The 25,644-nt window shown below is 46.7% G+C and overlaps 1 protein-coding gene across 6 annotated transcripts in view; it reads right to left on the bottom strand.

The window, feature by feature from the left end:
- Window positions 1-25,644, bottom strand: part of ssp3 (short spindle 3) — a 259,626-nt gene that overhangs the window by 114,136 nt on the left and 119,846 nt on the right. For 5 of the 6 annotated variants that reach the window (XM_055076977.2, XM_055076978.1, XM_055076979.1 and 2 more), the window contains 2 exons: window positions 11,880-12,029; window positions 5,785-5,976 (listed from right to left, as the gene is read on the bottom strand). In XM_055076977.2, the coding sequence (XP_054932952.1) occupies window positions 5,785-5,976; window positions 11,880-12,029 (342 nt within the window). Of the gene's footprint in view, window positions 1-4,037; window positions 4,181-5,784; window positions 5,977-11,879; window positions 12,030-25,644 lie in introns of those variants that run through there. The other variant, XM_055076976.1, reaches the window with a different exon arrangement.

The raw sequence follows: 25,644 nt of genomic DNA, 5'->3' as shown, positions 1-25,644 counted from the left end.
GATTGCCTCGCTGTGGCATCCTCCGTCAACAGTTAGGTTAGGCCAACCAATGTATGGAAAATTAAAGTCACCAAACAAGATTATATGTGTATTAGGGTGCTTGGTTGAAATTTCACTTAGTACGGAATTAAGTTTGCCAGGGAAATCAGGGTTTCTTTGCGGGGGTCTGTAGCACACGCCAAGTAAAACGGATTGGGGTGTAGCTTGACATTTTATCCATAGCATCTCGAGATCGGATGAAAGATTAATCAATGTGGATGGTAGTTCCTGGCTAACCGCTATGAGCACTCCTCCTCCCTTTCTGCCATCGCGGTCCTTGCGGAATACTTGAAAATTCGGCAAGTCAGCCAGGATCTCGTGATCAGTGACGTCACTATTAAGCCATGTTTCTGTTAATACGAGTAAGTTGCTGCTGGAGGATGAAACAAGATTAGAGACGAGTTCACGTTTTGAAATAAAGCTGCGAATATTCGTAAAAATTGCGGAAAGATATAGGGTAGTTTGCGGTGCTGACTGGGGTGTGTTTGAGGATAATTGACATCGTGGTGATTGCTACATTAGTTCCTTTACTGTCTGGGAGGATTGATCAAATACGTAACGTTTTGAACCAATGAACAATGTTTTGAAGCTCAACTTAAATGCTGTAGATTTTGTTTTGGCAAAGGTTACTAGATGCTTTCGGGCATGCCGGACTGAGGGTGAGAAATCTTCACTAACACTGTAATTTGTGTCTTTGAATTTCTTTCCTTCCGATAAAATCGACTGTTTGACTTTAAATGAGTTAAATTTTACGATCAAAGGCCGGACGCGATCAGGCGAATGGTGTCCAAGGCGGTGTGCGCGTTCTATATGTGAAGGATCGGTTGTTCGTTGAAGGTTTTCGCTGATGTGACGAATGACTATTGCTTCAGAATCAGCGAAGGATCCTTTACGATTAGGATCATGAATGCCATAAAATATCAGATTGTTTCAGCGTGAGTGGTTTTCGCTGTCGTCTATGCGGGATTCAAGGTCATGATACTGGCAGGTTACTGTAGCGCTTAAAGTTTTGAGGTCATCTAATTCAGTGCGCATGCTTGAGAGCCGATTGTAATGTGATTCAAGGTCAGTCAAACACTTGCATATGTCAGTCAATGTTACGTCCATAGATAGCAGGTGATCTTTAACAGTCTGAACTTCGGAGATTAGGAAATCGGCGATCTAATGCATCGATCACCGGTGATCAATTTGAATAGGCGTGGTAACAAAAGAGTTAAGCGCTCTCACATGCCGATACGCCTGCAGCAGTGACCACCACGGCAACACCACGCCAATGTTTGCTACCAAGTGCTCTCATGCGTTGACTCGCAGGCAACCATTGCCACCGTGCCAATGCAAGACCTAGCAGCTTTGACATTTGCTACCAAGTTTCCTGCTGGTTGGTGCCGTGTTTTTCATTGAAAGAATTCGCCATTGTGAGCAATGGTGCCGACTCTGTCTTTGTCATCCACACCGATGGCTTTGAAGCATGGAAAACACGACAAGTCCAGGCAACTCTGCCGATTTTTCCATGTCAACGGATGTCTGAACACTTCAGTCATGTCCTCAAAAAAAAGTAGGTTTGAGAGTTGCACATATTTTTTACAAATAAATCTAATTAATTGCCTTGAACACCCTACCTTGCCTCCTTCTCAGTTACAGGCCACATTGTGTATGACATCAGGAGTGTTCAACGCATAAAATGCCGGGATCATGTAGATGACAATGACGAGAGCATCAAGAAGTCGACAATCATGAGCTAATGCATGGCATGAGAAGTTGCTGTTGCAAGAAGTTGCGTTCCTTGTAGACGTACAAGAGATGGAAGGCAAATGGTGTTGCATTGTTGACTGCACAAACTTCAGCCCTCGGTATCCGCACACACAGTTTGAGCCGATGCCAATTGCGTTCAGCCAAGGTTAAGCCTATATGTCACGGTCACGCAGTTCGTGTGTCTGCTGCTGACAGACCTGAGCGACTGACCTGAAGCTACTTAAGCCATCAGGATGAAGAAAACTCCTTCTGTAGTTCAGTTTTGACCATATGGATTTGAAACAAACCATTTTCCATTTCATATAGTGGATGCACAAAAAGTGAGACACGATGACACGGAGCAGTATCAACATTGGTATGTTGTCGTTTCAGATGAAAAGCTGCCTGCCACAGTCACTGGCACTTCCCTAAATTAAATACGACTACGAACATGGGTGTATTTTTACTCATTGTCTTACAGACTCATTGTTTAACTTCCGAGGTGCACTGTTTGCCTTGTATCCTAAATGGGCACAGGTTCATTAGATACAGCAGCTTAAACAACCGTCTCCTTCAGCTGCCAATGGTGTCTATATTGGCATCGACGTTTCCGCAAGAAAACCACGTGTTCTCTAAATGAACAATCATACGTGCAAAGTCATCATCTATGTCCACTTTACGGAACACATTGTGCACATGAAGGGAATACGAAGAATGATAAGTAAGCAGCATAACAGTGCTCCAATAGTATGGTCTCCTGCTCGCTGTTTTCGAAGGTGTGTGGTCGCTGATATCAGCGCGATTCAGAGTGATGCAACGGTGCTTGCATGCACGAGGTCTGCCTGTTTTGATATGTTCTGAAATTAATTGATGTCACTGATAAGCGGCTAGCATTATATATCTCAAGCGAACGATGAGTGGTCAGTGTACCTGCCGATGTAAACAAATGGGGGCATCGTTCGGTGCATTGGACTGTCAGCGGCATTCTTCTGGTACACAAATGTGGAAAGTCGTGCTCCACATCTTACAATGAGCATGCGAAGTGCTTCCCTGAGAACGGGTAAAATGCCTAAAATAGTAAGCAGCACGTATAAAATTAGGAGTTAGGGGTACCCTTAGTCTTCATGTTGCAACCCGATATGTAGTGCATGAGCGTTGGCTCTCGCGGTGGTGGGTCGAATGCAAATGGTGATTCATGACTATTTAATTCGTCAAAATTATAACTGTCAATATTTGACAGATCCGAAGAGCTAGTGCCGCTGACATTGTCACCCGAAGATCAGGCGCAGTGTCAAATCAGTCGAGCATCTGCTTTTCACTGCCAGCAAGTGAGACTGGCATGCCTTCCTCAGTGGGGACACTCGTGATGTCACACGAAAAGGTTTGCTCTGCTGCTTGGTCAGATCTTGGTTTCATTTTTGAGCTTTTTTGTTCCTTTAAAATTATTATTATTATTAGTGATAGCACAAGATCATGTCACATTCAGGCTTGTTTGAGATGAAGTACACTTCTTAAGAGGCCACACAACCCTTTAATTCAGGGATGGGATCAGGCTGCTATGAGGCCCACAGAGCCCTTCCGACCAGCCTTGCATTTAAAAAGGGCCACCTGCGGGTCTTGCCATCTGTGAACTGTTGACGTCGAGCCGTAGAGCCACGGCGGAGTTTCCCTCCTTCTCGGCCATCAAAATTGCTCGCCTTTAGAAATGGGCGTCATATCACATGCGCTACATCGCGATAATGTCACGAATAAGCGGAGTTGAAGTGCAAAAGACCACAGGGTACTGCACATGAGGAAGGAAAAATATATGAGGGAGAAATAAGTCGCGCAGCCCATTTTGGCAAGCAGAAGCCCCATGAAGCCACAGTGTCGACCCAACCTGGACATTTTGTGTCATGATCACGGAGCAAGAATCAAGATTTGCTGAGATGCTTGGTTCCTAGTAGCTATGCCAGTAGTTTTTATTTGGTGCATGCTTGTTCAGCTGCCCTGCTGTGGCTCTGCCTGCAGAGTGGGAATGCTAAAGCCAACTACGAGCTTTGACATGCGATCACGTGTTGGGCCACCAGGTTTGGCTTCAAGTGAATTGCGGTATGCTCCCTCCCATCTTTTACCTTCCTCCATGGTACTGCGGCACCGTAACCGTAACACAAGTACAGTAACACCTCGTTAAACCGTACCCGCTTAAACAGTAGTTTCATCTTAAAAGTAGCAAAGTCAAATTCCTGACTCAGCGACCATTGAACATAATGCGTTTTGTATCTGCAAACACCATACCAGTTTATTACGTACATATCGGTTAACACGTAGTGTTTCCACTTTTCGTCGTGCAACCGCGGCGGTGCGTTGGCCCCATTGGGCGGCCCGGCAGAACAAGCCTCAGAGATCGGAACAACAGCCTCCAAGTGCCCTGTGCATTTGCGCGTGAAGCCACATAAACATCAACATCATTTTGGTGCCTTGCCAGAGTACGTTGCGGTGTGATGCAACGCTAGGACTTGCATCATGCCAAAGCTCGGATAAAAAAAAAACACCGGGTGCTCAGCATAGAAGAAAAATTGAACATCATTCGTGCTATCAAACGTGGCATGAAGAAGTCGGTGCTGGCACGAAACAGGGATCTACCGTTTACTACAGTGTGTGGCATTTGGAAAGCGAAGAAGTTGCTCGACAGCGATGCTGCAACTGTGAAAAGATGTCGGCTACAAGGTTAGACTTTTCGCCATTGTTGCCTCTCTTGTTGCTGAAGTGTCGCCTAGTGACAGTGATGAGGACGACACAGAAAGCGACAGCACGGGCAATTCAGGCCCAACAGTGGCAGAAAAGCCTCGTGAATGCAATCGTCATGACGAGAACAGCAGTCCACAATGAAAAAGGCGCCGCGCAGCTTCTGCAGTGCTACCACGCCTGTGCACAGAGAATATGCAACGCCAACGAGGAATCTGCTGAGAAGAGGGGGCTGGCTGAAAAGCTGGCTCGCAGCTTCAGTAAGTTTGAGGCTGCTGTCATCCCTGCTAGGCCATCGCGGCATCAAACGAAAATAACAGACTTTTGTCATGCAAAGTGAATAAATACTACATGTTTTTGCCTTTTCATCGCACTCTCTGAGTTCCGTTTTTGACAGATAAGTGGGCAATCTCGTGCTATTTTGGTTAAGCAGTACTACCGTTTAGTATGTACTTTTTCCAAGCTACAGCCAACTACGGTTAAACGAGGTTTCACTGTACAGCGAGAATGGCATCAATTCAAACCCAAAGCAAGTTTTAACTTCAGTTAGCTTGTCTTTGGATTGAACCAAGATGTAAAGGTACAGGTTTCCAATGTAACGCTAAAAACAGTGGAATTTAGGATACTTGTTTTAAAATTGAGAATTTTGCTGTTATTTGAATGTAACGTGAATGAAAAGAAACCTGTTATCAGCTGGCTGCAGCGTGCTCACGCGCTAGCCTGCGCATGCGTAGGGGCTTTTTACATTCCTATTTCTTTTCATTTTATTTTTATCTACTTTTATTATTATTTTTTCTGAGGCAGTATCAGAGAAGCGTCATACAAGATAGAGTCAGCATAAAATTGCATTCTATAATCGAGGTTTCTAAATATATTATTTCTATGGAGGTTTTACCGGGACTAAACCATTTCACTGGTGAAATGCGGGTCATTGCATGACTGGCGGACAGATAATAGAGGTTCTACTGTACCGGCCACATGTTGCACGACAGCAATAACATAACAATGATAGTTAAGTGAAAGCTATCACCAGTCAAAAGTAAACTTATGCATGGCAATGTCATCATCCTTGCAGCCATCCATACCTGCCCACCGCTGCCCCCTCCCCCTCCCCCCACATTTATAAAATAAACATCCAACAGGTGCAAGCCATTGCCAATATACTTGTAGCTCAATACAGCCTTGGCAGACGGTCTGCTGGGGAGGGGGTAATATATTGAGGAAACGCATAGAAGTTGGCCTGAAGTAAAAGTCCTCTAGCCTGTTACAGCAAGGCATGCAGCTTACCTCAACAAAATTGGCAAGCAGTACAGGACTGAGTTCCTTCTCCAGGACAGTGCGATTGTGCTCATTGCCAAAGCAGCAGCAGACAAGTGTTGGAAAGAGCACCTGTGTGAGCTCTGGATTGCTGAAGTACTCGAATGGCAGTGTACACAGCAACTGCAGAAGCGTGGGTTGTTCGCCTGACTGTATTACAGCCTGCATAGAGAAAACAAACCAGCACCATGTGTACTCACTTTTTTGGTACCAACTGTACTAGTAGTGGTACCATAATTATTGCTGCTATCAGTACAAATTAATGGCATTACTTTTCAATACACACCACATACAAAATAGTTTGTTGCAGTGGAACTTCCCTGTGTGGAAATCCGCAATCGGCTGTGTGACTGCTATGCCAGATGTAATGCCCAATGCAAACAACTGCTTCTTGCACAAGGCATAATTGTCGGACAGTTCTACTAGCAGCATGCTTTACTTTTTAACAATGTGAAATTTGACAGAATGCCTAGCACTTTCTTTGAAAATATGCCACGGTAATATCTAGGTGGTGCGTAGTAACCTTCTTTTAAAGGAGGACTGACCTGAAAGTCTTGTGTGCCAGTTTCCATGGTAGGTATTAACTTCATAATCATGGTATGCAGCCTCAACTCCTTGCAACCTTCCCATTAGAAGCTGTACTGCACTTGGCATGTGTTTTGAACTGGTCAAATTCAGAGGTAACATAATTAATTATTTGTACAAATCAGACCATTTATAAAGAAATCACTTATAGTGCAGGACCGGCTACATTGCAGTCTTTTCTGACTCTTGTTCACCCTTCCATAGAACTCCATGTGTATGAATACTGCTTATAGTGCAGCTACAGAAGGTAAAATAGCTATCATAATGCAGCTGCCAGAAAATCCTGCAGACAAGCAAAGCAGCAAGCATGCTTCTCAACGAGTAGCATCAGTCAGGGGGAGAGCAGCCAAGCAGAATGTGGAGGAGGAGTCACAGAGCCAACGAACAAGGAACGGGGGAAAAAAAAAAGCAACGCGAAGGTGGTAGCGCGTTTTATGTACGCGCTCTGTGGGCACGCACAGGTTTTCTAGGCTGTTTAGGCGATGGAGAGTCCCTTGCTCTGGGCAGCTGGCCGCTTGTAAGTGGTGCACGTCGTCGCTCTTTGGCTGTTAAGTTTGTATGTGGAAAATAAATACAGTATTTTATTACTCCAGTATCACGAAAAAATCATTTCCAGAATTTTGCTGTGCTTTATTGAAAATAATACCTACTCGAATTTTCGTGAGGGGCCACGGATGCATTTCGTGTTTGCCCATTGCAATGCGTGTTGTCACGAAGTGCAAACATTGCATGTGCGACTTTGACTCTGTGACGCTGTCAGTTAAAGCTGTGTCCACAAACTCAATTCAGAGCTTTTAGTCTTTAAGCTTTATGTCCACACGCGAGCTTTTGCCAATCCTACCAGTATGTGCACACCCAAACTTGGTAGGCGTTCACAGTATTTGCCGTGGCTAATAACCCCCAAACCGAAACACCTCTTCAAGCGCACTTCCATCAGTTGAGCCCGTAAGCACGATTTATTTGTCTACAGGCACGAACATATCAAGGACGAGTTTCCTGCAACGGCATGCCACCCAACACCCTCGCCAGCTAGGCTTAACAGCACTGCCTTGTAGGTAGCCGGGGACCAAAGTTGCAGTCAGCAAAGTTGTGCCAAGTCAACAAAACGCTTCGCAGTGGCTGTATGACACATGGAAAGTGGAGGAACCGCACTGAACCTGAAAATGAGGACATGAGTGGCACACGCAACACTCGAATGGTGGCAACCTGGATTGCAGCCGCCATGTTTTTGACATGGCGCAGGTGGATCAGTCCAAGAAATTGAATGAGGCATCATATGGTGTGTAAAATTTTGGTCACCATTCTGCAGTTGTTCTGTGGATTCGGTGGTAGTGCTGCAGAAAATTTCGAATATTCAAGGAGGTGTCCGGTACATGTCCCCGACTCCCCGATGATTGTGTTAAGCATGCCTTGGATGACACCAATTATATGTGCTGTGGAATATCAAAAGCGACTAGTGGCCATCCCTGAAAGAGAATCCTGACAGTTCAGATTAGTCACACATGCAGTTTTCGTCCATGACAATGCATGGCCGAAATGAACGAATAAAGTATGTTCTGTAATTAAATGCATTGCAGAATCTTCGTATTTCTTTTTTTTTTCTTTCTTTCAATTGTTCTTTTGTACCTCAAAGCAAGGGTTCAACCTATATTCTCATTTATACGACATTTTGAGCCACGATGATTAGAAAAATACAGTTTACTAGTGAAACAGCAAATTGCTTGATGCCTTAGAAAAAAAAAAAAAAATGCTTCAGAATAGACTGCACAAGCTATTTTTATAACCGGGAGTGGAATTCACAAAGCTTTTCATTTGTAACTGCTGTTTTCCACTGGCTGCCAGCCTTTGCTGATGATATGCCTGGTTGGAACAGTTTTACCATAAGAACTTTTTTGTGAACATGGGTCCACTTATTTTACAGTTCAAAGCAGTTCTCCACAACGAAATTTATCCATGTGGCACATAGCGTGCATGAAAGCTTGTGTGGCCACCAAGGTGCCAATGACATGATTAGTTTAGCATAGCTTTAAAACACCAGACTCAGAATATTGAGACTCGTTTCCACACAGGACGTTTTTCTGTCATTGTTCACCGAGTGGTGCTTTCAATACCCATCGTTTTTCCAAACTAATGCGATGAGCATGACTCATTTAACAAATCTGATACCGTACCTTTTAGCGTATAGCCAGCACTAGAAATACAGAAAATTTAACCAGAAAGTGGGAATCCAGATGGTGTTGAAATTTTGTCTTCAGGAGTTTTACAGCAATGCACTAGCTTCTGTAATAAAGCTGCTGCTGGAGTGCAAATGTGCCTCTGATGGCTGTGAAGCTGCAGGATCCTTCAACAGAAAGCAGCAGTGGATGTGGCAGATAGGACATTAAAAATTTTTCTTTGCCGAAGCCTTATTTTGTGCCAAATGTGCCAGGTTGCTTTGACAAAGATATGAATACTGTTGTATGTGGTCATTTGCAGGAGTCTACACATGCTTTCTTTTCTGTCTTATAGCATTTTAACCAGCTTGCGGTTCTTTCTTGCCAAGATCCCACTAATGCAACATTTACCTTTGAGGGCCAAAAAGGTTTGAGAAATACCTCCCCCTAGGGTCAATATTTTTGTTGATGCAGATTTAAATTCTTCAGAGTGACTTATTTCGAGAAAAGTAAATTATTTTTCAGACAAAGCGAGAGCTTATCAATGAGGTTTTACTTTAACGTAGAACGTACAGTTGAACCTCGTTGATACGATCCCCATTTTGTACAATTTCCCGGCACCAACATTTGTGATTGAGTGTACAAGGAATGACCCAATCAAATTATGCGTTTCTTTTTGGTTTTTTTTGCCGGTTGATGCATTCCCAGAAAACATGACCTTCTGGAACCATCGTTCAGTACATCACCAAACTGTGATCATATGATATGTTTTCCAGCTGCTAGATCACATGTAAACAAGACAAGGCACGAGGCACGCTGCAGATGGCGAAATGTGAGCATCATGTTATGCTCTGGTGGCATCATATTCATCGCCCATCAGCTCGATTTCATTTTGGTTTCCCATCGCTGTCTTAAAACACTACACAATAGGAAGAGGACAACTCGCATCTCATCAGCTTGACAAGCACTGGCATATCGTGCCGATTTACACTGAGTGGGCACGTCAGAACCTCCTTCTAGAATGCTGGAAGAAGCTGCTGACCCAAGCTAAATTCGAGGCGTGCAAACGTAAGCTTGCCAAAGCCACAAAAACAATGTGCATCATGAGCTTCATCAGCTCAGTGCACCAGCTCAGCACACGTGGTCACCTCGTGCTGCAACAATTCCCGCAACACTTCACATCACTTAGAAAGAAAAATAAAGAACCAGAAAACAATAAACTTGTGTTTTGACTCTTTAAGGCCAAACTACATATATGCTTGCCAGCGCAGCATAAAAGCTTGCACCCACAAACCTACGCACGTGCAGATAATGCAAGAATGACTGTTTACGTCAAAGCGCAGTGCAAGCATAGAGGTCTTCTTCAGACATATATCGGTGCTCTGTTTGCCTCACAAATATGAAACGATGTCTATCAAGGCGAAAATAGTGAGCTAAGTGAACACGCACTGGCGGGCGTCTTGTAGTTTCAAGCCATTATTCCTCGCAAGGCACACAGATGCAAAGAGCACGAGTGCAGCCTATCATGTGCCGGCCAGCACATCCATAGTTTGGCCTTTATGCAGAGCGGAGGGCATGTGTGACGTTACTGCTGCTGGGCTTTGGCACCACTACCACATGGCACATGCCTCCGTGCCTCCGTGGCGGGTGCCGTGCGGGGAAAGAAAAAAAAGAACCAGAAAAACACAAACACATGTTTTGACTCTTTATGCACTCACACAAAGCTTTGCTGTATGTAGATTCCAACTCGGATCTGCTGCTTTCCTTTTCCTTCAAGCCTTTTTCCGGAGCGTATCGACAAGGTTCTACAGCATTTGTTCGGTTCGAGCACAGTTAAACCTTGATATAACGAAGTAAGTAAAATAGTCAATTTGTTTTGTTGTATTTAAATTCATTCTTTTTGCAAATAAGTACAGTCGATGATGCATTTTTCTTACATGTACGGGGCCTGAAAAAATTTTCAAATTATCGGGCAATTGGAAAGAGCAAATTTGAATATGACAGAAATTTATTGTGTTGAACTTGAGAGATGGCAAAATGATATGGTTTCATGCTATGCAGATGATAGCTTCACATCAGCAGTACAAAGCAAAGCCAGCCACACTTTTGGGTCTATTCTGCCACCGCGCCCGATAGTGTCACCTGCAGTGGGACAATGCTAGCATGAAAACTGCCGACAGCAGAAAGCAAACGCTTCGTCTGCTTCTCGTAGATCACATGTGAGAAGACAGAACACATGATGCCATGCCATCTTGATGCACCCATTCTTAGCACATGTGGCAGAGTACCACTAAAACAGAGTGCGCAGGCTGCGTATGCACTCAGCTACGCTTAAAGCTATGCAAAGCCACAGTAGAAAAGGACATGTGTGGCAACTTCCTCCGCAACCTTCCCACCCCCCAACCCATGTGCACTTGATTGCATTACCTTCAGCTCACTCTCCTCCCCCCTTTCCCTTGTTCACGGGGGTAGACAGTGCTCATCGAGTCGCCAACCTTCTTGGCTCACTCTGGCATGCTTCCACTCGTGCCTAATGCATACCGTATTTACTCAAATCCAATGCGCACTTTCTTTCCCAATAAAATTGGTCCAAAGATTGCATTCGCGTTAGAATCGAGTATGACCCTAAATCTGTGCTACCATATCGCCATCAGCATTTCAAATTTTACGATCAAATTTAATGAATTACGATCGAGAGTGCTTTTTTTGTTCCTTCTTTTGGTCATGGAAAGCGGGTGCGTGTTACAATCGAGGGCACGTTAGAATCGAGTAAATACGGTACATTGCGCATCTTATTACACTTGGACTTTATATCGAACATAATGCTGCTTGGCTTTGATGGGCGCTCTTGGTCGCACGGTGCATGATTTGAGAGGTGTGTTCACAAGCAGCCGCTTGTAATTAAACCATTTGACCATCTGCGTCTGAGCAAGTTCCCATTTATAGTCTCAGTATCCCTTCAGGGCGACAGTGAAATTTTATTATATTGAAATCGTGTATACACATTTCTGTATACTGAGGTTCTAAATACATGTTGTTCCTTGGACAAGAAGTTGTAAATTGTAAAATACTTCGTTATATCGAGAATTTTATTATATTAAAGTTCGCTATATCAAGGTTTAACTCTACATCAAAAACTTCAAATACTGAATTTTGAGCCAAAGCAAATATTGAACAACACCGACAATTGGAGAGCTTTGAATATTCACAAAAGGCTAACTAACGCTGCATGTTGTATACAGTGGTCAATTATAAGCATAAAGGTGCAATAAAATAAATGCAATAAAATTTAATAAAACAAGCAGAGAACTGCCCAAGTAAGCACACCTGGTTGTCCACAGAGAGCACAGCAAAATGGCCAATGAGTAGCACCACCTGGTGGAGGAGGGCCCACTCCTCCCAGTGGGAACAGTACCATAGGAGGTAGCTGGCAATGTGGCGCAGCTGCAGAGACATGCCTTCTGCTCCCAGCACCGCCTGCGCAAATTAGGCAGTCACAACATCAGGTATGCCCACACATTGCCCAAAAAGAACTAAAGAGGTGCAACTTGATAGTTCTTAACGCCTCTTCAAATGTGCACCTGCATATTCACAGTAATACATTCATCAAAATCGAGTCAAGCTTCCCCAACTGCACTCCTATACGAATTTATAATCTGTACTAGTGAATTTCTAATCATCGCAGAGGAAAAACACCGATTTACATATATTTCCAAGAAGTGAGAGTTCATTTTTTTTTTACAGTGCCAGCAGCATATGATACAGTAGAACCTCGCTGATACGATCCCATTAGTGCGATTTTTCAGTGCCAACATTTGCAATCAAGAACAAAGGAAATCACCAAATACAGTAAGACTTATTTTTTATTGGTTTATAATTTTTTGGAAAACAGAATATTTTGGCACGAATGTTCAATAGATCGCCAAGCTGCAATCATATTATTTTCTAGCTGCTAGACCCATGTAAACAGGAAAAAGCATGAGGCGCGCTATCGAAAACAGTAACCACCCGCTGCAGCAACTTCCTCGCAGTGCCTACTGTAGCAAGCATGTGATGCCCCCTCAGGCATAATGTTTGTTTGCCGCTAGGCTCGGTGGCCTGCTAAGCTTGGCAGGCAACATTGTTCACCGCACCGCAATAAACACCAACGAGCACGGCTGCTCGGCGGTCAGTCATCGTTCAGCACCACCACGCTGCGGAGCGTCCGTCCATCGGAGGCTGCCTCGAGCCCTCCCTCGTTCACGAACCCGGGTGGATCGTGACACTGGCGACGAGGATGGCGACGAGGATGGCGACGAGTACCCACAGAGCGTCCCACGCCGCTGCGAGCGGCGAAACACCGCCCCCCGTTGCTGCCGCCATGCCGCTGTACGGAAGGCTCGAGCCATTCGAGGGAGATTGGTCCGTCTGGCAAATTTACGAGGAGCAAGAAACGACACACCTGAGGCCAAACAGCGGGACATTTTCCTGGCCAGCTGTGGGACCCGCGTCTTCAGCCTCCTGCTCGACCTTCTCAAGCCAGCCACGCCGCACGTTAAGACGCCGGGTGAGCTGTTCGCCATAGTGCGCTCGCATTTTAACCCAGCACTGTCCACACTAATGGAGAGTTTCCGCTTCAACAACCGGAGCCACCGGGAAGGAGAGACCCTCGGGCAGTTCGTTGCTGCGCTACGAGGGTTAGCAAGTGCCTGCGCCTTCGGGGGCCAACCGGACTCGCTGCTCCGGGACTGTTTCATCTGCGGATTCAACAACCCCGCCATGCAGACGCGACTCCTGGAGCTTCCCGACCCCTCGCTGGATGAAGCCGTGAAGGCAGCGCTGGCAATGGAAGCTGCCGCCAAGGACGCCGGCGAGATTTCCCATGCGACTGGCTCACCGTCGGCAGAAGCGGCGGTCAACGAGTTGGCGACAAAAGGCAGTACCTGCGGTCGCAGTGGTGGTGCCCACTCCCCCTCACAGTGCCAGTTTTCTAGAGCACAATGCTTTACGTGCGGGAAAACTGGGCACCTGGCACGTGTATGCCGAAGGGGGAGGACGAACAGCAAACAGCAGCAGCCTGATTCAAGCCCAGGTACCAGACAAGCCTGCGGCCAGGGTAGCCATCGCAAGCGCATGCGGTGGAGGCGTGTGGCAGCAGGCTCAAGTTCTTCAGCGGCCAGGCTCCACGTCGTGGCCGAGGACCCACCGATTTTCGACATGTGGCACACAGGCTTTGTACCGTCGCCTGTGCCGCCATACATGCTGACCGTCGAAATCTGCGGGCACCCCATTTCCATGGAGCTGGACACAGGGGTCAGCATGTCAGTAATGGCTGGGAAACTCTTCAAGTGTACTTTCCCCGGCGTGTCCGTCGAGGCTTCGGGCGTGATGCTGTGCAGCTCCTCCGGGCAACTCTCCCAGGTCCAGGGCCAGGCACAGGTCAGCGTTCGTTTTGGCGACAGGGAGGCAACCCTTCCCCTTTACTTAACGAAGGGGTCGTCGCCGACGTTGCTGGGCCGAAACTGGATTCATGCACTGGGCATTCGTCTGCCAGAGTACCTGGAAGCCAGCCTGCATGCGGTGCAGAGCTGCTAAATCTGCCACGAGCATCAGCGAGCCTCGCGTCATGTGGAAATCACCCCCTGGCCGTTCCCAGAGAGACCCCCCAGAGAGGCCATTACTTCCTGGTGGTTGTGGACGCCTTTTCAAAGTGGGTGGAGGTTCTACCTGTCACCACTCCATCAGCAGGCACGACCATTGCAGCGCTACGACAGGTTTTCGCCGCCCAGGGATTGCCGGATGTCATCGTGTCCGACAATGGTCCTGCTTTCACCAGCGCAGAGTACCTGGCCTGGCTGACGAAAAACGGAATCCGCCAGATGATGGTTCCGCCGTACCACCCTGCTTCAAATGGTGCAGCCGAGCGGGTGGTGCAAACCATCAAAGACAAGCTCAAGAAGAGCCAGACTGGGGATTTCCGGACGCAGATTGCCCGGATACTGTTTCAGTACCAGACCACACCTCACGATGTCACTGGCCGTGCCCCCTGTGAGCCCCTGTTGGGTCGGATGGTCAAGACACTCTTGGATGTCTTGCATCTGGACCTCCGATTCATGGTGCTCTTGAAGCAGCTGAAGCAAAAGCTGGCTGCTGACCAAGGATGCTGCCCCGGGCCTTTGCCAGAGTCGGGAGCTCCAGTTTTCGCCAGGAACTTCCGTCCTGGCCCATCCTGGTGTGCCGGACAGGTGGTGTCTCCTGCCAGCGCCTCATCGCTGCTCGTCCGCATGCCAGACGGGGCCATGTGGCACAGACACGCCGACCATGTCAGGCCTCGTCTCGGGACCTGGCCAGCACCCTCGACTGCCACTTCCGAGTTCCAGCCCGCAGGAGGACTAGCGGCAGCACCAGTCACTTCCAGCAGAGCACCACCCACCTCGGAGGTGGCAACCGTAGCCAGTGGTGTGGCACCCGTTGGACCAGTGTCGAGCCCAGCACCACCCACGAGGCCGACCACTACGGACCCTCCGGATGGAGCGAGGCTGGCTCAGGCAGCACCCGGCGCTGCCACACCTGACCCATCAACACCGGAGCCCAGGCAGAGTACACGATGGCGGATGCCACCGGACCGTTACTCGCCTGGATAGCAGGCACCGTAGACCCAGCTAGGGTAGAGGCAGAGCCTCGTATTTTGAACATAGACGTTTGTTTCTGTTAAACAAACTGGGGGTAAGGGGGTGTAGCAAGCATGCCCCTCAGGCATAATGTTTGTTCGCCGCTAGGCTCGGTGGCCTGCTAAGCTCGGCAGGCAACATTGTTCACCGCACCGCAATAAACACCGACGAGCACGGCTGCTTGGCGTAAGCCATCGTTCACAACCACCACGCTGCGGAGCGTCCGTCCATAGGAGACTGCCTCGAGCCCTCCCTCGTTCACGAACCCAGGTGGATCGTGACACCTACTTGACCATCTCATGTGAAAACACAGTGCACACCAAGTTTCTTATTCCGGTACTAGCAAATCTCCTTCCGGGTAATCATATACCGCATTCACGGCTACAGTCGAACCCACTTATAACAATATTCAAGTACCACGGAAATGCCATTGTTATTAACGATAGTTGTTATAATTAGGTTGCATGGAAAAAAAAAGAAATGGGGGATGGCATAGCTGTTCCGAGAAAACTATAATGGTAGGGAGGCCAGTTCTCCTCCCCACCACTTTGCTCCATTTGGCTTCTGATTGTGTCTGCTTTCTGTGCGTTCTGATCATGTGTTAACAAGCTGCGGCTGTCGGCGTTCGAGAATGGCACTGCTATAACAACTGCAAAGAACGGCCACAGGCGGCAAATGGCATATGAGCTCTGCTGAGGCATCGCTTTGGTGGCCCCAAAAGGCACCTTTTAAAAAATATGGGAGGGTTGCCACGACAGCATCTTAGCTTCAGAAATCCAGAAGAAACGCTGGAGTGAGATTGCCACAAGCATCTTGCCACGTACTTCCCTCTGGCTTGCACTAGAAAACCGCATGTTCGTCAGCCTTGCTTGCTTTACGCAAAGCTTGCCAACATCCTTCTCCAAAGCATCCAGGTGCTCCACGTAGTGAAGCGAAAGGTCCCTCGCGAAAACAAGCCCATGAGCGACTGAATCATCTATAAGACCTCCCACAGGGACAATGTTGAGGCAGCCTGCCCTACTGCGTGAGCACTGCAGTAGTGGCCGTTACTGTCACTATCCGATGCAAGCATGTTTACGACAATTACCTCATTAGTTAGCACTTTGTTTCCAAATCTATAGCAGTGCACTTCTTTTTTACCGGCAATATTATGCATCGCCGATGATCACCGGGCGGATGAGCCATGTTCCGTTTCGGTGGAAAGTCAAGCGAGGCTGAGAAACAACATGACCAGGAACGACTTCAATGCAGCGAACAAAGACAAGCACGAGCAACTTAATCTGTCAGCATAATTGCGCACAATGAGGGCCCAGCAATAAACCCAGTGAGCAATCTGGGAGCAGTGCCGGCAGCATTGTCAGTGCAGTTGGCGCAGTCCATTCGTGTTTCAGGGGGTGGAAAGGCGACGGGAGAGATACACGTGATGCTGGCATGCACCTCTCATGGAGGGAAGCGCGCGGCAGCAGTTGGGGTGGCAGGCAATCATGCAGCGACTCGTATTTCACTTTTTCTTCTTTTTTTTTTTTTCTCAAGGATTTTGCATTCCATTACCTTTCAGCACGGACACCCAGCAGCCAGACTTCATCGTTATAACTGATAATGCGTCATGACGACATTGTAGTAAGCAGGTTATTTCCCCATAAAAAACATACAAAGTTGTCAGTGCAGCAGCTTTTCATTGTTATAACCGATATATTGTTAAAACCGGTATCGTTAAAAGTGGGTTCGACTGTATCGCCACCAACCCTATTGTGATTAACATCTTCACTTATCTGTTTCAATGCCTTTGGAGGCGTACTGCACGCTTTTAATTGGCGATAACCCAAACGTGCCGCCGTTTCCTGCTGCAGGTGAAGCAAAGGGAGCATCGTGTATCACTCTGGCGGCATTGTAGGCATCATATTCCGGTATCGCCCAGCAGCTCGATTTTGTTTACATTTCCCACATAATAGGAAAATGACAACATGCATCTTGGGTCACTTGAGCCCTACAAGCTGGACGCCCATCGGCGTCTGGTGCTAAAACAATTTGCGCATATGAAAGCTTCCCACCAAATGCCCCGCTCAAAGGAGCTACTGACCCACACTGAATTTGGGCAGCGCAAACATAACCTTGTCGATGCCGTAAACAAAACAATGCATGTATCGGGACGCTCGGGCACTATCAGCACAACTCACACCGGCGTCACTTCGCATTATGTAGATGTCAACTACAGTTGAGTGTAAATTTTTTTAGCGACTTCTGGTCATACATTTTCACGATTAGTAATACATATTTTACTGCATCTTATTTAAATGTATGAACGAAGTTCTACTGTGTTCATTTACATACTTTTGCTCAGAGTTGTAGTTCATTTGACTCAAAATTTCACCATGACCAAGGTGGCAAGGGCATCTGCCCATTGCACATTGTTGTGATGCCATGAAGTGCAGATTTGAGATGTAATCTTGACTGCATGATGTCTGTCTGCAGTCTAGGCTATGTTGTGCAAATTCTGCTTAGTGCTTTCTGCCTACACGTAAGCTTAACTCGTTCAATCTAGTAAGTGAAGAAACAAATTTTGTAGGCGCGCTTGCTGTAGTTGTTGCCTACTCACCCGCAAACTTAAACACCACTTCTGCACCCCTTTCTCTGACTTAATCCATGTGTGCCATCTCAGGCCTGATCCCCGACGAGCCGCTCGTACAACCATACCAGCCTTACAGCAAACTGCTCACAAATGTTTCTTGCCAGCAGTGAATTTTTATTGCTGTTGCACTGCCTTGGCTGTTACGCCTAACCAGCACTGCTTCATGAAGTATAGAGGCCTAAGTTGGGATTGTGTGCTAAGTCCATGCAGATCAATTCAGAGCAGTTGTACAGCTCTTGAAAAAGCCAAGAATCCATGAGTTGCCAAATTGCCAACGAAAGCAAGTATGGGGCTCTTAATGGCACAAACTTTCTTCATGGGCACTATTTTACTTACACTGCAGATGCTGGATTATGTCCGATACTTTGGTCGCAGCTATGCGCATAGTGCACCACCTGTAAAGAGGCCACTGATGGCCACCTAGCGTGTAATCTTGGAAGTACACTCACGATGCAGTAGCAGAAAACACACTGAATCAAGGATGGCTGAAGTTCACAGCTGCCATTTTTCCCTTTGTTTGGGTGCCAGACCACTACTTCAGTGGTGATAGCTGCAGGAAAGGCGTGAGCCTCTGTGAGAGCGGATATGTATACAATGCCGTCGAAGTTTGGGACAACTCGGTCCATAATCGTGCGAGGTGCATCCTACAGACAGTGTGATGAATCCTGTTTATATGAAGTGGAGCTCGTGTTAAGTAGCCGCTTCTTTTTGTTGACAAAAAGGCAATATCTCTATTGCTTATTTTTTATTCTACAAATGCCGTAAACCTGTTTCTGTATTTCAATAATAGGCACAGGTTGTTGGTGCAGGCTTATATCTCAAACAACTACACACAGCTCTATGGCAGTACATATTGTGGCGATTTTTCTACCGATGAATACACGACATCGCCGAATAAGTGCCGTCAGAGTTGCCCCAAGAAGAGTAAGATTACGAATTTGTTAATGGGAATTCGTAGACTAGTTAATGAAGTCACCAAATGCATGACTGAAAAAAAGCGCCAGTTAGTACTGCACCACTGTCAAAAAAATGTTGCTGCGTACGTCGATGAACTGCTCTTCCTGCTGCAGCTTTTGCAATATCAAATTTTCTTAGAAACGTACAATGCTAGTCTTACCAATTTATAACAATTTTTTTTTTTCTAATGTTACGGAAGAAAGAAGCCCCACAATATACTTATAGGTGAAGCAGAACCGGTTAAGGTAGATAGCGACTGGCGGCAAGGCCAAGTTTAGTCCTTTGCAGCATACGCATTGCACGCCTACGCCACAAAATATAATACTGACACGTGTACTTATCTTTATCGGCCGACCACGTTTTGCCGCCTAACAAATGTTATCGCACAGCGCGGGACGCGCCTGCGTGTATCCGAAGTTTCTGGAAAGTTATCGATGCTTCTATCCGCTGTTTGTTGTCGCCGAACCTTATGTTATCTGATTTCATCACCTGACGCGAATGGTGTAGAACTTTGTGGAAGGCACGCGGGTCCGAACGATTAGTCTGGAACATTCGACGACTGCTCTATAAAAGCCGACACGCTTGACCCGCTGATCAGATTTTCGCCGATCGCCGACTGTGTTCGCCGCTATCGTTGTGCTTTAAGTGTAGCCTGTTTTGTGGGCACAGGTTCGCCTAATAAAAGCTAGTTTTGTCTTTCACAGTACTGCTACTGTGTTCTTTAACGTCACTACCACGTGACAATACAAAAGAATTCAATTGAGTACATTATACACATGCAAAAAAGCACTGTGCATTGTAAGTCTGCTCAGACAGCAGCAAGGTGTAATGACTTCACAGACAGGAGATGAATTTTCCCGTGAAAATTGGACAGCAATACCATATGCAGCAACTAACAGCAACCCTTTACCTGAGCTACTTCTTTTCTAACACATTTGCCTGGCAACCATGATATTGAAGATGTCCTTGGACAAAGCAAATAAATCTGCTACAGAAGCACTTGCCTGTATTAATTCGAATAAAATGTGGTGTGATTTAAGCCCCTTACAAACGAGGCAAGACAAAAACCTCGTACTTAAAAAAATCAACAGCTCTGCATGAACCAGCTAGCAACAGTTCAACATCCACGAAGCCACGCATAAAATAGATCCAAAAACATGAACTGCATGACAGCTGGTGCAACAATTTGAAGAGCCACATAAAACTGACATAATCAGTACTTGTAAGCTTCAGCAGCAATGCACTGGTACAGTCTTGTATCCAAGCAAGAGCAACACTATAAAGAAGCGGCAAAGGGTAGAGGTGGCAAGCGGCAACAAGAAACTAAGCAAGATGCTTTTAGCTCACATGCTCCAATGCAGACAAATCAAACCAAAACATGAGTAAGTCGTGATAAACTTTGCTGCTTACCCATTTAAACATGATTGAGTCCAACAAACACTGTGATGACAAAATAAAGCACGATAACAAGCAATTTTGTGCTGAACACGACGATCCATTGCTACTGTTGCTTTCGCTCATGAAGCCTCACCAGAAATAAATAGAACCATGCCGCCGGCAAGTCCTTGCAGGTATTTGAGCACACTGCCCCGCAACAATTGTTCTTCGACATGCCTTGAAGGTTTAGTCACTTTACATGTGAAATTGGGTGTTGCTTATTTCGTTCCTAAAACATGATTCGAACAGAGAAGCACGAACAACCATGCAGAAAACTATGGTGGACGAATGCCATCTTTTCCAAGTGCACTTAGCAAAGCCGTCACCAGTGGCACATCCACTGGCACGCACTATGCATATACAATGGTTCAATTGAGAGAGGGGCGTAACTGTGCGACAAATGAATTCAGCATTTTTGAAGTGTCTTGGCTTTGAGCTCTGTCTATGGAAATACGTCTTGCCCACTGAACCAAAACTGGATAGCACACATCTTCAAATTTATATCTGAACGTTAGAAATACTTTGAAAACTTAGAGTACCGAAATACAAATTGAAGGAAACTCCCAAATAGCATAGTGTTTCATAGAATATTAGAAATTATTGAATATTTGCACAGGCCTACTTGCGCAGCCTCAAACAGATGGCACCATATTCTGAAAAATTCAATATTTGCCCAACATATCTATGTGCGCAAACCTAACGTATGCACAACAGAACTTTCTAGGGTTCTACACTGGTGGTCCAAAAGAAACGACGAGGGCAAATGACGGCAAGGCGAGTGAGAGCCTGTGGATTACATGTATTATACGTTACACATGCAAATAATTCTTTTTTATTCAAACAGCAATTATATGGATGTCCAGGATAGTTTTACCCTTCCTTATTGACATGTGTGCATGGTTTATGTTTTTGTGGTGACTGTTTTCAGCAGCTAACAAATGTACAAAGGTATCTCCCATTGCAAGATGCACTTTCTTTTAGCACAAGACTCTTGTATGTTGACACTGATTCTATAGTAAAAAAAAATCTTGTCTGTGATCAGACTGCATACACGACGCAAGTAGTGGTGCACAATCTGGAATGAGCATGAGAACCAGCGATTACACTACAGGGTGTCTATCAAATTGACATTTCCAAATTCCCTGACGACATTCTGTTCTTGCCATCCTTCTAGTAATTCACTTTCGGTAAGTCGATAAGGTCATCTTTCGAGATGACACCGCGCACTGTGTTCACCGACCTGTGTGGTCCTACAGAAACGGGAATGTCCCCAAATGCTACAAGTTTTGAAAGTTTGTCATACTGTGGCTTGTCGCGGACTTCGAGTAGAAGATCGCCACTTCCCATCTTCGTTACTTTATAACCTGGGCCTATTGCTTCAGTGATAGATTTGGCAACTAGAAATGGTGATATCATTCGGACTGTCTTCGTTTCATGCTGACTGTGGACAACGTGGTATTTAGGAAAGGACACTTTCAGTTGCATAAAAAAGTTGAATTGTTCATCGGTGCGCCCCCTCTTCAGGGAGCGATCAGGTAATGGGGGAAAAGCTTCTGCCATAAAAAATTGGAAAATTCGGCGGCGATGGTGGCCACCCACCACGGAGCCCAACTAGGGGACGCTACAAGATTGGAAGCCTGAAGACGCCAGCCATGCATCGCCACTATAACCTACGATAAAATACCCAAGGTTGGATAATTACACCAGGTTAACCCTTGCCGCCAAGAAATATGGAAGTAAAAGAAGTGAAGAGAAGACAGGAAAGAGGGAAAAGTGGGAGAGAGAGACGAATATTGGAGAGGAGGACAGGAAAAGGCAACTGCCGATTTCCTCCAGGTGGGTCAGCCTGGAGGTGCCGTCTATGTGAACCCGAGGCTGAAGAGGTGTGTTGCCTCTGCCGGGGGGCCTTAGAGGTCCAAACACCCAGCATCGGCTCAACCCCAAGGATCCCCTTTTCCCCAGACACGGCTAAGCCGCGCATGGCTACACGCAGGAGGGTCCAACCCTTGTGTGCTCGGGTACGTGGTGTCGCAACGCACCAAACGCCTGCTGACGCAGACACCCCTGCGGGGATGTAGTGATGTAATACTGAGCAGACACGATTGTTAGCACGCATAGTATGCACGACTCAAATGGCCAGACCTGGTGAGAGGCTCTTTAAGGGCTCAAATCGCCGCAGGCACATTTGAAAAAGCTCGGAAGGCCTGCCAGTACAATAATTAGGCATATTGGTGCTCGCACTGTGACAGGATATGGCGAGTGCACGCATGCATAGTTAAGGAATACATACTGTGTCCCATGACAATTGCCCCCTTACCACGCTTGTTATGCTTCAGCACGTAACATTGCTGTACTGTGGCGAAGCTGACTTTCGGGAACTGGCATTATGCAACACTCTGTGCTTTCCGACCTTCGAAACAAATCGCAAGGACCACAAAGGCGGAGTAAGTGCCATTGTTTACAGTGGCGAATTCTTCCAATGAAAAACATGGCACAGAACGGCAAGAAGCTTAACAGCGAATGTCGAAGCAACTAGGCCTAGCGTTGCCACAATGGTGGTTACAGCTGCCACCAGATCTGCGTGCAAGAGCACCGGTTCGAGGCGGCAAGGTAATCAAAATGGAGGCGATGGTGGTGGCTTTGATTAATGCTGTTTCGGACCGGCAGTCACGGCAACAAGTGCGCGAACTCAGACGGTGAAGGGTTCTCGCGTCCGAAATTTCAGACGTTCTTATACATTGACTACAGTCGAATCCAGATATATCGAACTCGAAGGGGATCACGAAATCGTTCGATATATCGATAATTTGAAATGTGAAATATGCATGTCAAAAGCTTCTCTAAAAGCTCCACACATCTCAAGGCAGTTTCTCGATGTCGTGACTAACGGGAACTTACCGATCTGTGCCTCCACGGCACGTAAAAAAACAAAAACACAGCGCGATGACCAGAGCACTTTATTTCGGAAGAAAAAAAACCTGTGACCTTTGCTTTCTTTTTCTTCTGCACCATCAAGTTCATTAAGCTGTCCTCAAGCTTGTTGACAGTGTCCAAATGAGATAGGCCAGCTCCTTTCATTGTGCCACAATAGCGGCGAATGACGCTGAAAGCTGATGCAAGTTCAGCTGCGGTGCATGGTGGTTGGTCCTCTTCGTTGGAACCTTCGCCGCTGCTCGAGTCTGCGTCCTCGTCACCCATGATGTCAGCCAGAATCTCCACATCAGCGCGATCCGCTACAGCTTGCACGCCATCGTCAGTGCTGACGAAATCGCGTGCTGTAACGCCGCCTGGGATGGCGCCTGGGAATGCCGAGAGCTCATGAAATTCGCTGTCCAGGCATTTGACGTCATCGTCTTCACTGTCAAGACATCCATCATCTGCAGCTACCACAAAGCCTGCTTTGCGGAAGCAGTTCAAAATTGTGCTTTTCTTCACGTCGTTCCAAGCACCAGCCAGCATTTGAATGGCCCCGAGGAAGTCCACCTTGAGTTCGATTCCTAATCGAAGGTTGATTAAAAGCCTCTGCACCAGTCGTTGTCTGCTTCCTTCTCCGAAGGCCACAGCAAACCATTTGGACTTCTCCATGAGCATTGGGCCGTCAAGAGGTATGTTCTTGGCACGTGTCTCCAAAAACCAGGCGTACAATGCCTTATCGACCTTGTCAAATGTTGGGACGCGCACACGACACGCTCCAGGGCGACTGGAATGCACTGCCTTCAGCTTTACATCGGCTTTGTTCTTGAGGATCGTACAGGGTGTTGTTGCGAGGCATTCCGAATGCTGCAGCGACCGACGACTTTTTCTCGCCAGCCTCCACCCGTCGAATGATGTCCGCCTTTGTTGAAAAATCCAAATTCTTGTGTTTTTTTGCAGCCATGGCTCCGGAACACGTGCCAAAAGCGGAAAGAAAAACGCACTGCACCACACGAGTCTCAAGCCTTCGCGTTGGCCTCGTGAATAAAAGGAACAAAGCAAATCAAAAGATGCACCGCTCCGAGTCTCCGCACTACCACAAGCCCAAGCTGCACTGACCTCGTTCGTCTCACTGAGCCAGCGGTGTCAGCCAACCAAAACACAGGAAACGGACGTCTGCGGTCAGTGTGGTTTCTCCCTCCCGCTTCCCTTTCACACCCAATCACACTCCAAGTGTTCCTCGTCCCGTGCCTTTTACCCACACGCCCCTTTCTCAGAGTGCGGGGCAGCACGCGTGAAATCGCGAGAACATCACGAGATCTTCATGAGGAGAAGCGAACTTGCAGAAGGGTTGAAATCTGGGCCAGTTGGTACATACTTGAACGAAAAAACCAGTCAAAAACACAAAGGACAAGGGGAGAGGTTCACACCACAACAACTGGACTATCAACTGAGGTTTAGCAGAAGGGTTGAAATCAGGGCCAGTTGGTACATACTTGAACGAAAAAAACCAGTCAAAAACACAAAGGACAAGAGGAGAGGTTCACCTCAGTAGATAGTCCAGTCATTGTGGTGTGAACCTCTCCTCTTGTCCTTTGTGTTTTTGACTGGTTTTTTCGTTCAAGCGAACTTGCGGGGCTGGGATGCGACGGAAGAAGCGCACTTGCAGGGGTGGGGTATAGTGGGAGAAGCGCACTTGCCGGGGCGCAGCTCAGCATGGAGTTCGATACATCGATATGCCAGTGCACAGGAGTTCTATATACGCGAACAATAGCGTTATACTTTTGCATGGGATTCCCAAGGGGATTTTTCAACTGTTCAATATAGGCAATAATTCGATATATCCGGGTTCGATATATCCGGGATCGATATATCCGTGATCGACTGTATACATTATACATTGGGGACACGATGGCGCAGCGAAGCGGTCCGAATTGTCAGCCGCTGGAAAGTCGGTCGCTGACTGTACACTGGCAATTCCTCCAGCAGACAACATGGCATCAAAGAGGCTCTGTTACGATTCCTCTCTGTTACTCAAGTAAGCGCTACCGCGACTTTCGTTCCCTTTCAACAAAATTACTGCTAATTTTCCCTGATAGAAGCACAGATTCCCTGAGTTTCCCCTGAGACTATTCAAAATCTCTGAGAATTCCCGGTTTTCTCGGTTGGTAGATGCCCTGCACTAGAATGTTGAAGAACTCATGTATACACAGCTGACGGGCTTGATACGTGGATCAGATTTCGACGATCGACAATAATGCCCACTGCTTTGTTGTGCTTCGAGTGCTGGCTTTTTCTTCTTTTTTTCCGGGGACAAGTTCACCCAATAAAGCATTTTTTTAACTCATGCTTTTGACAGTATTTCATTCTCCAGCATCACGACAGCAGGACAGTATCAAATACAAGTGCAATAAGATTACATACCATACACCACATGCAGTGGACACAAGGTAAAGTGTGAAAGGGTGAGCTGAAAAGAATGGTTGTTTGATGTATGTCGTCTTCC

Source organism: Dermacentor andersoni, chromosome 2 (assembly GCF_023375885.2).
Source record: "Dermacentor andersoni chromosome 2, qqDerAnde1_hic_scaffold, whole genome shotgun sequence".
In the NCBI taxonomy this organism is placed as follows: Eukaryota; Metazoa; Arthropoda; class Arachnida; order Ixodida; family Ixodidae; genus Dermacentor; species Dermacentor andersoni.
This window is presented reverse-complemented; position numbering and strand designations above follow the sequence as displayed.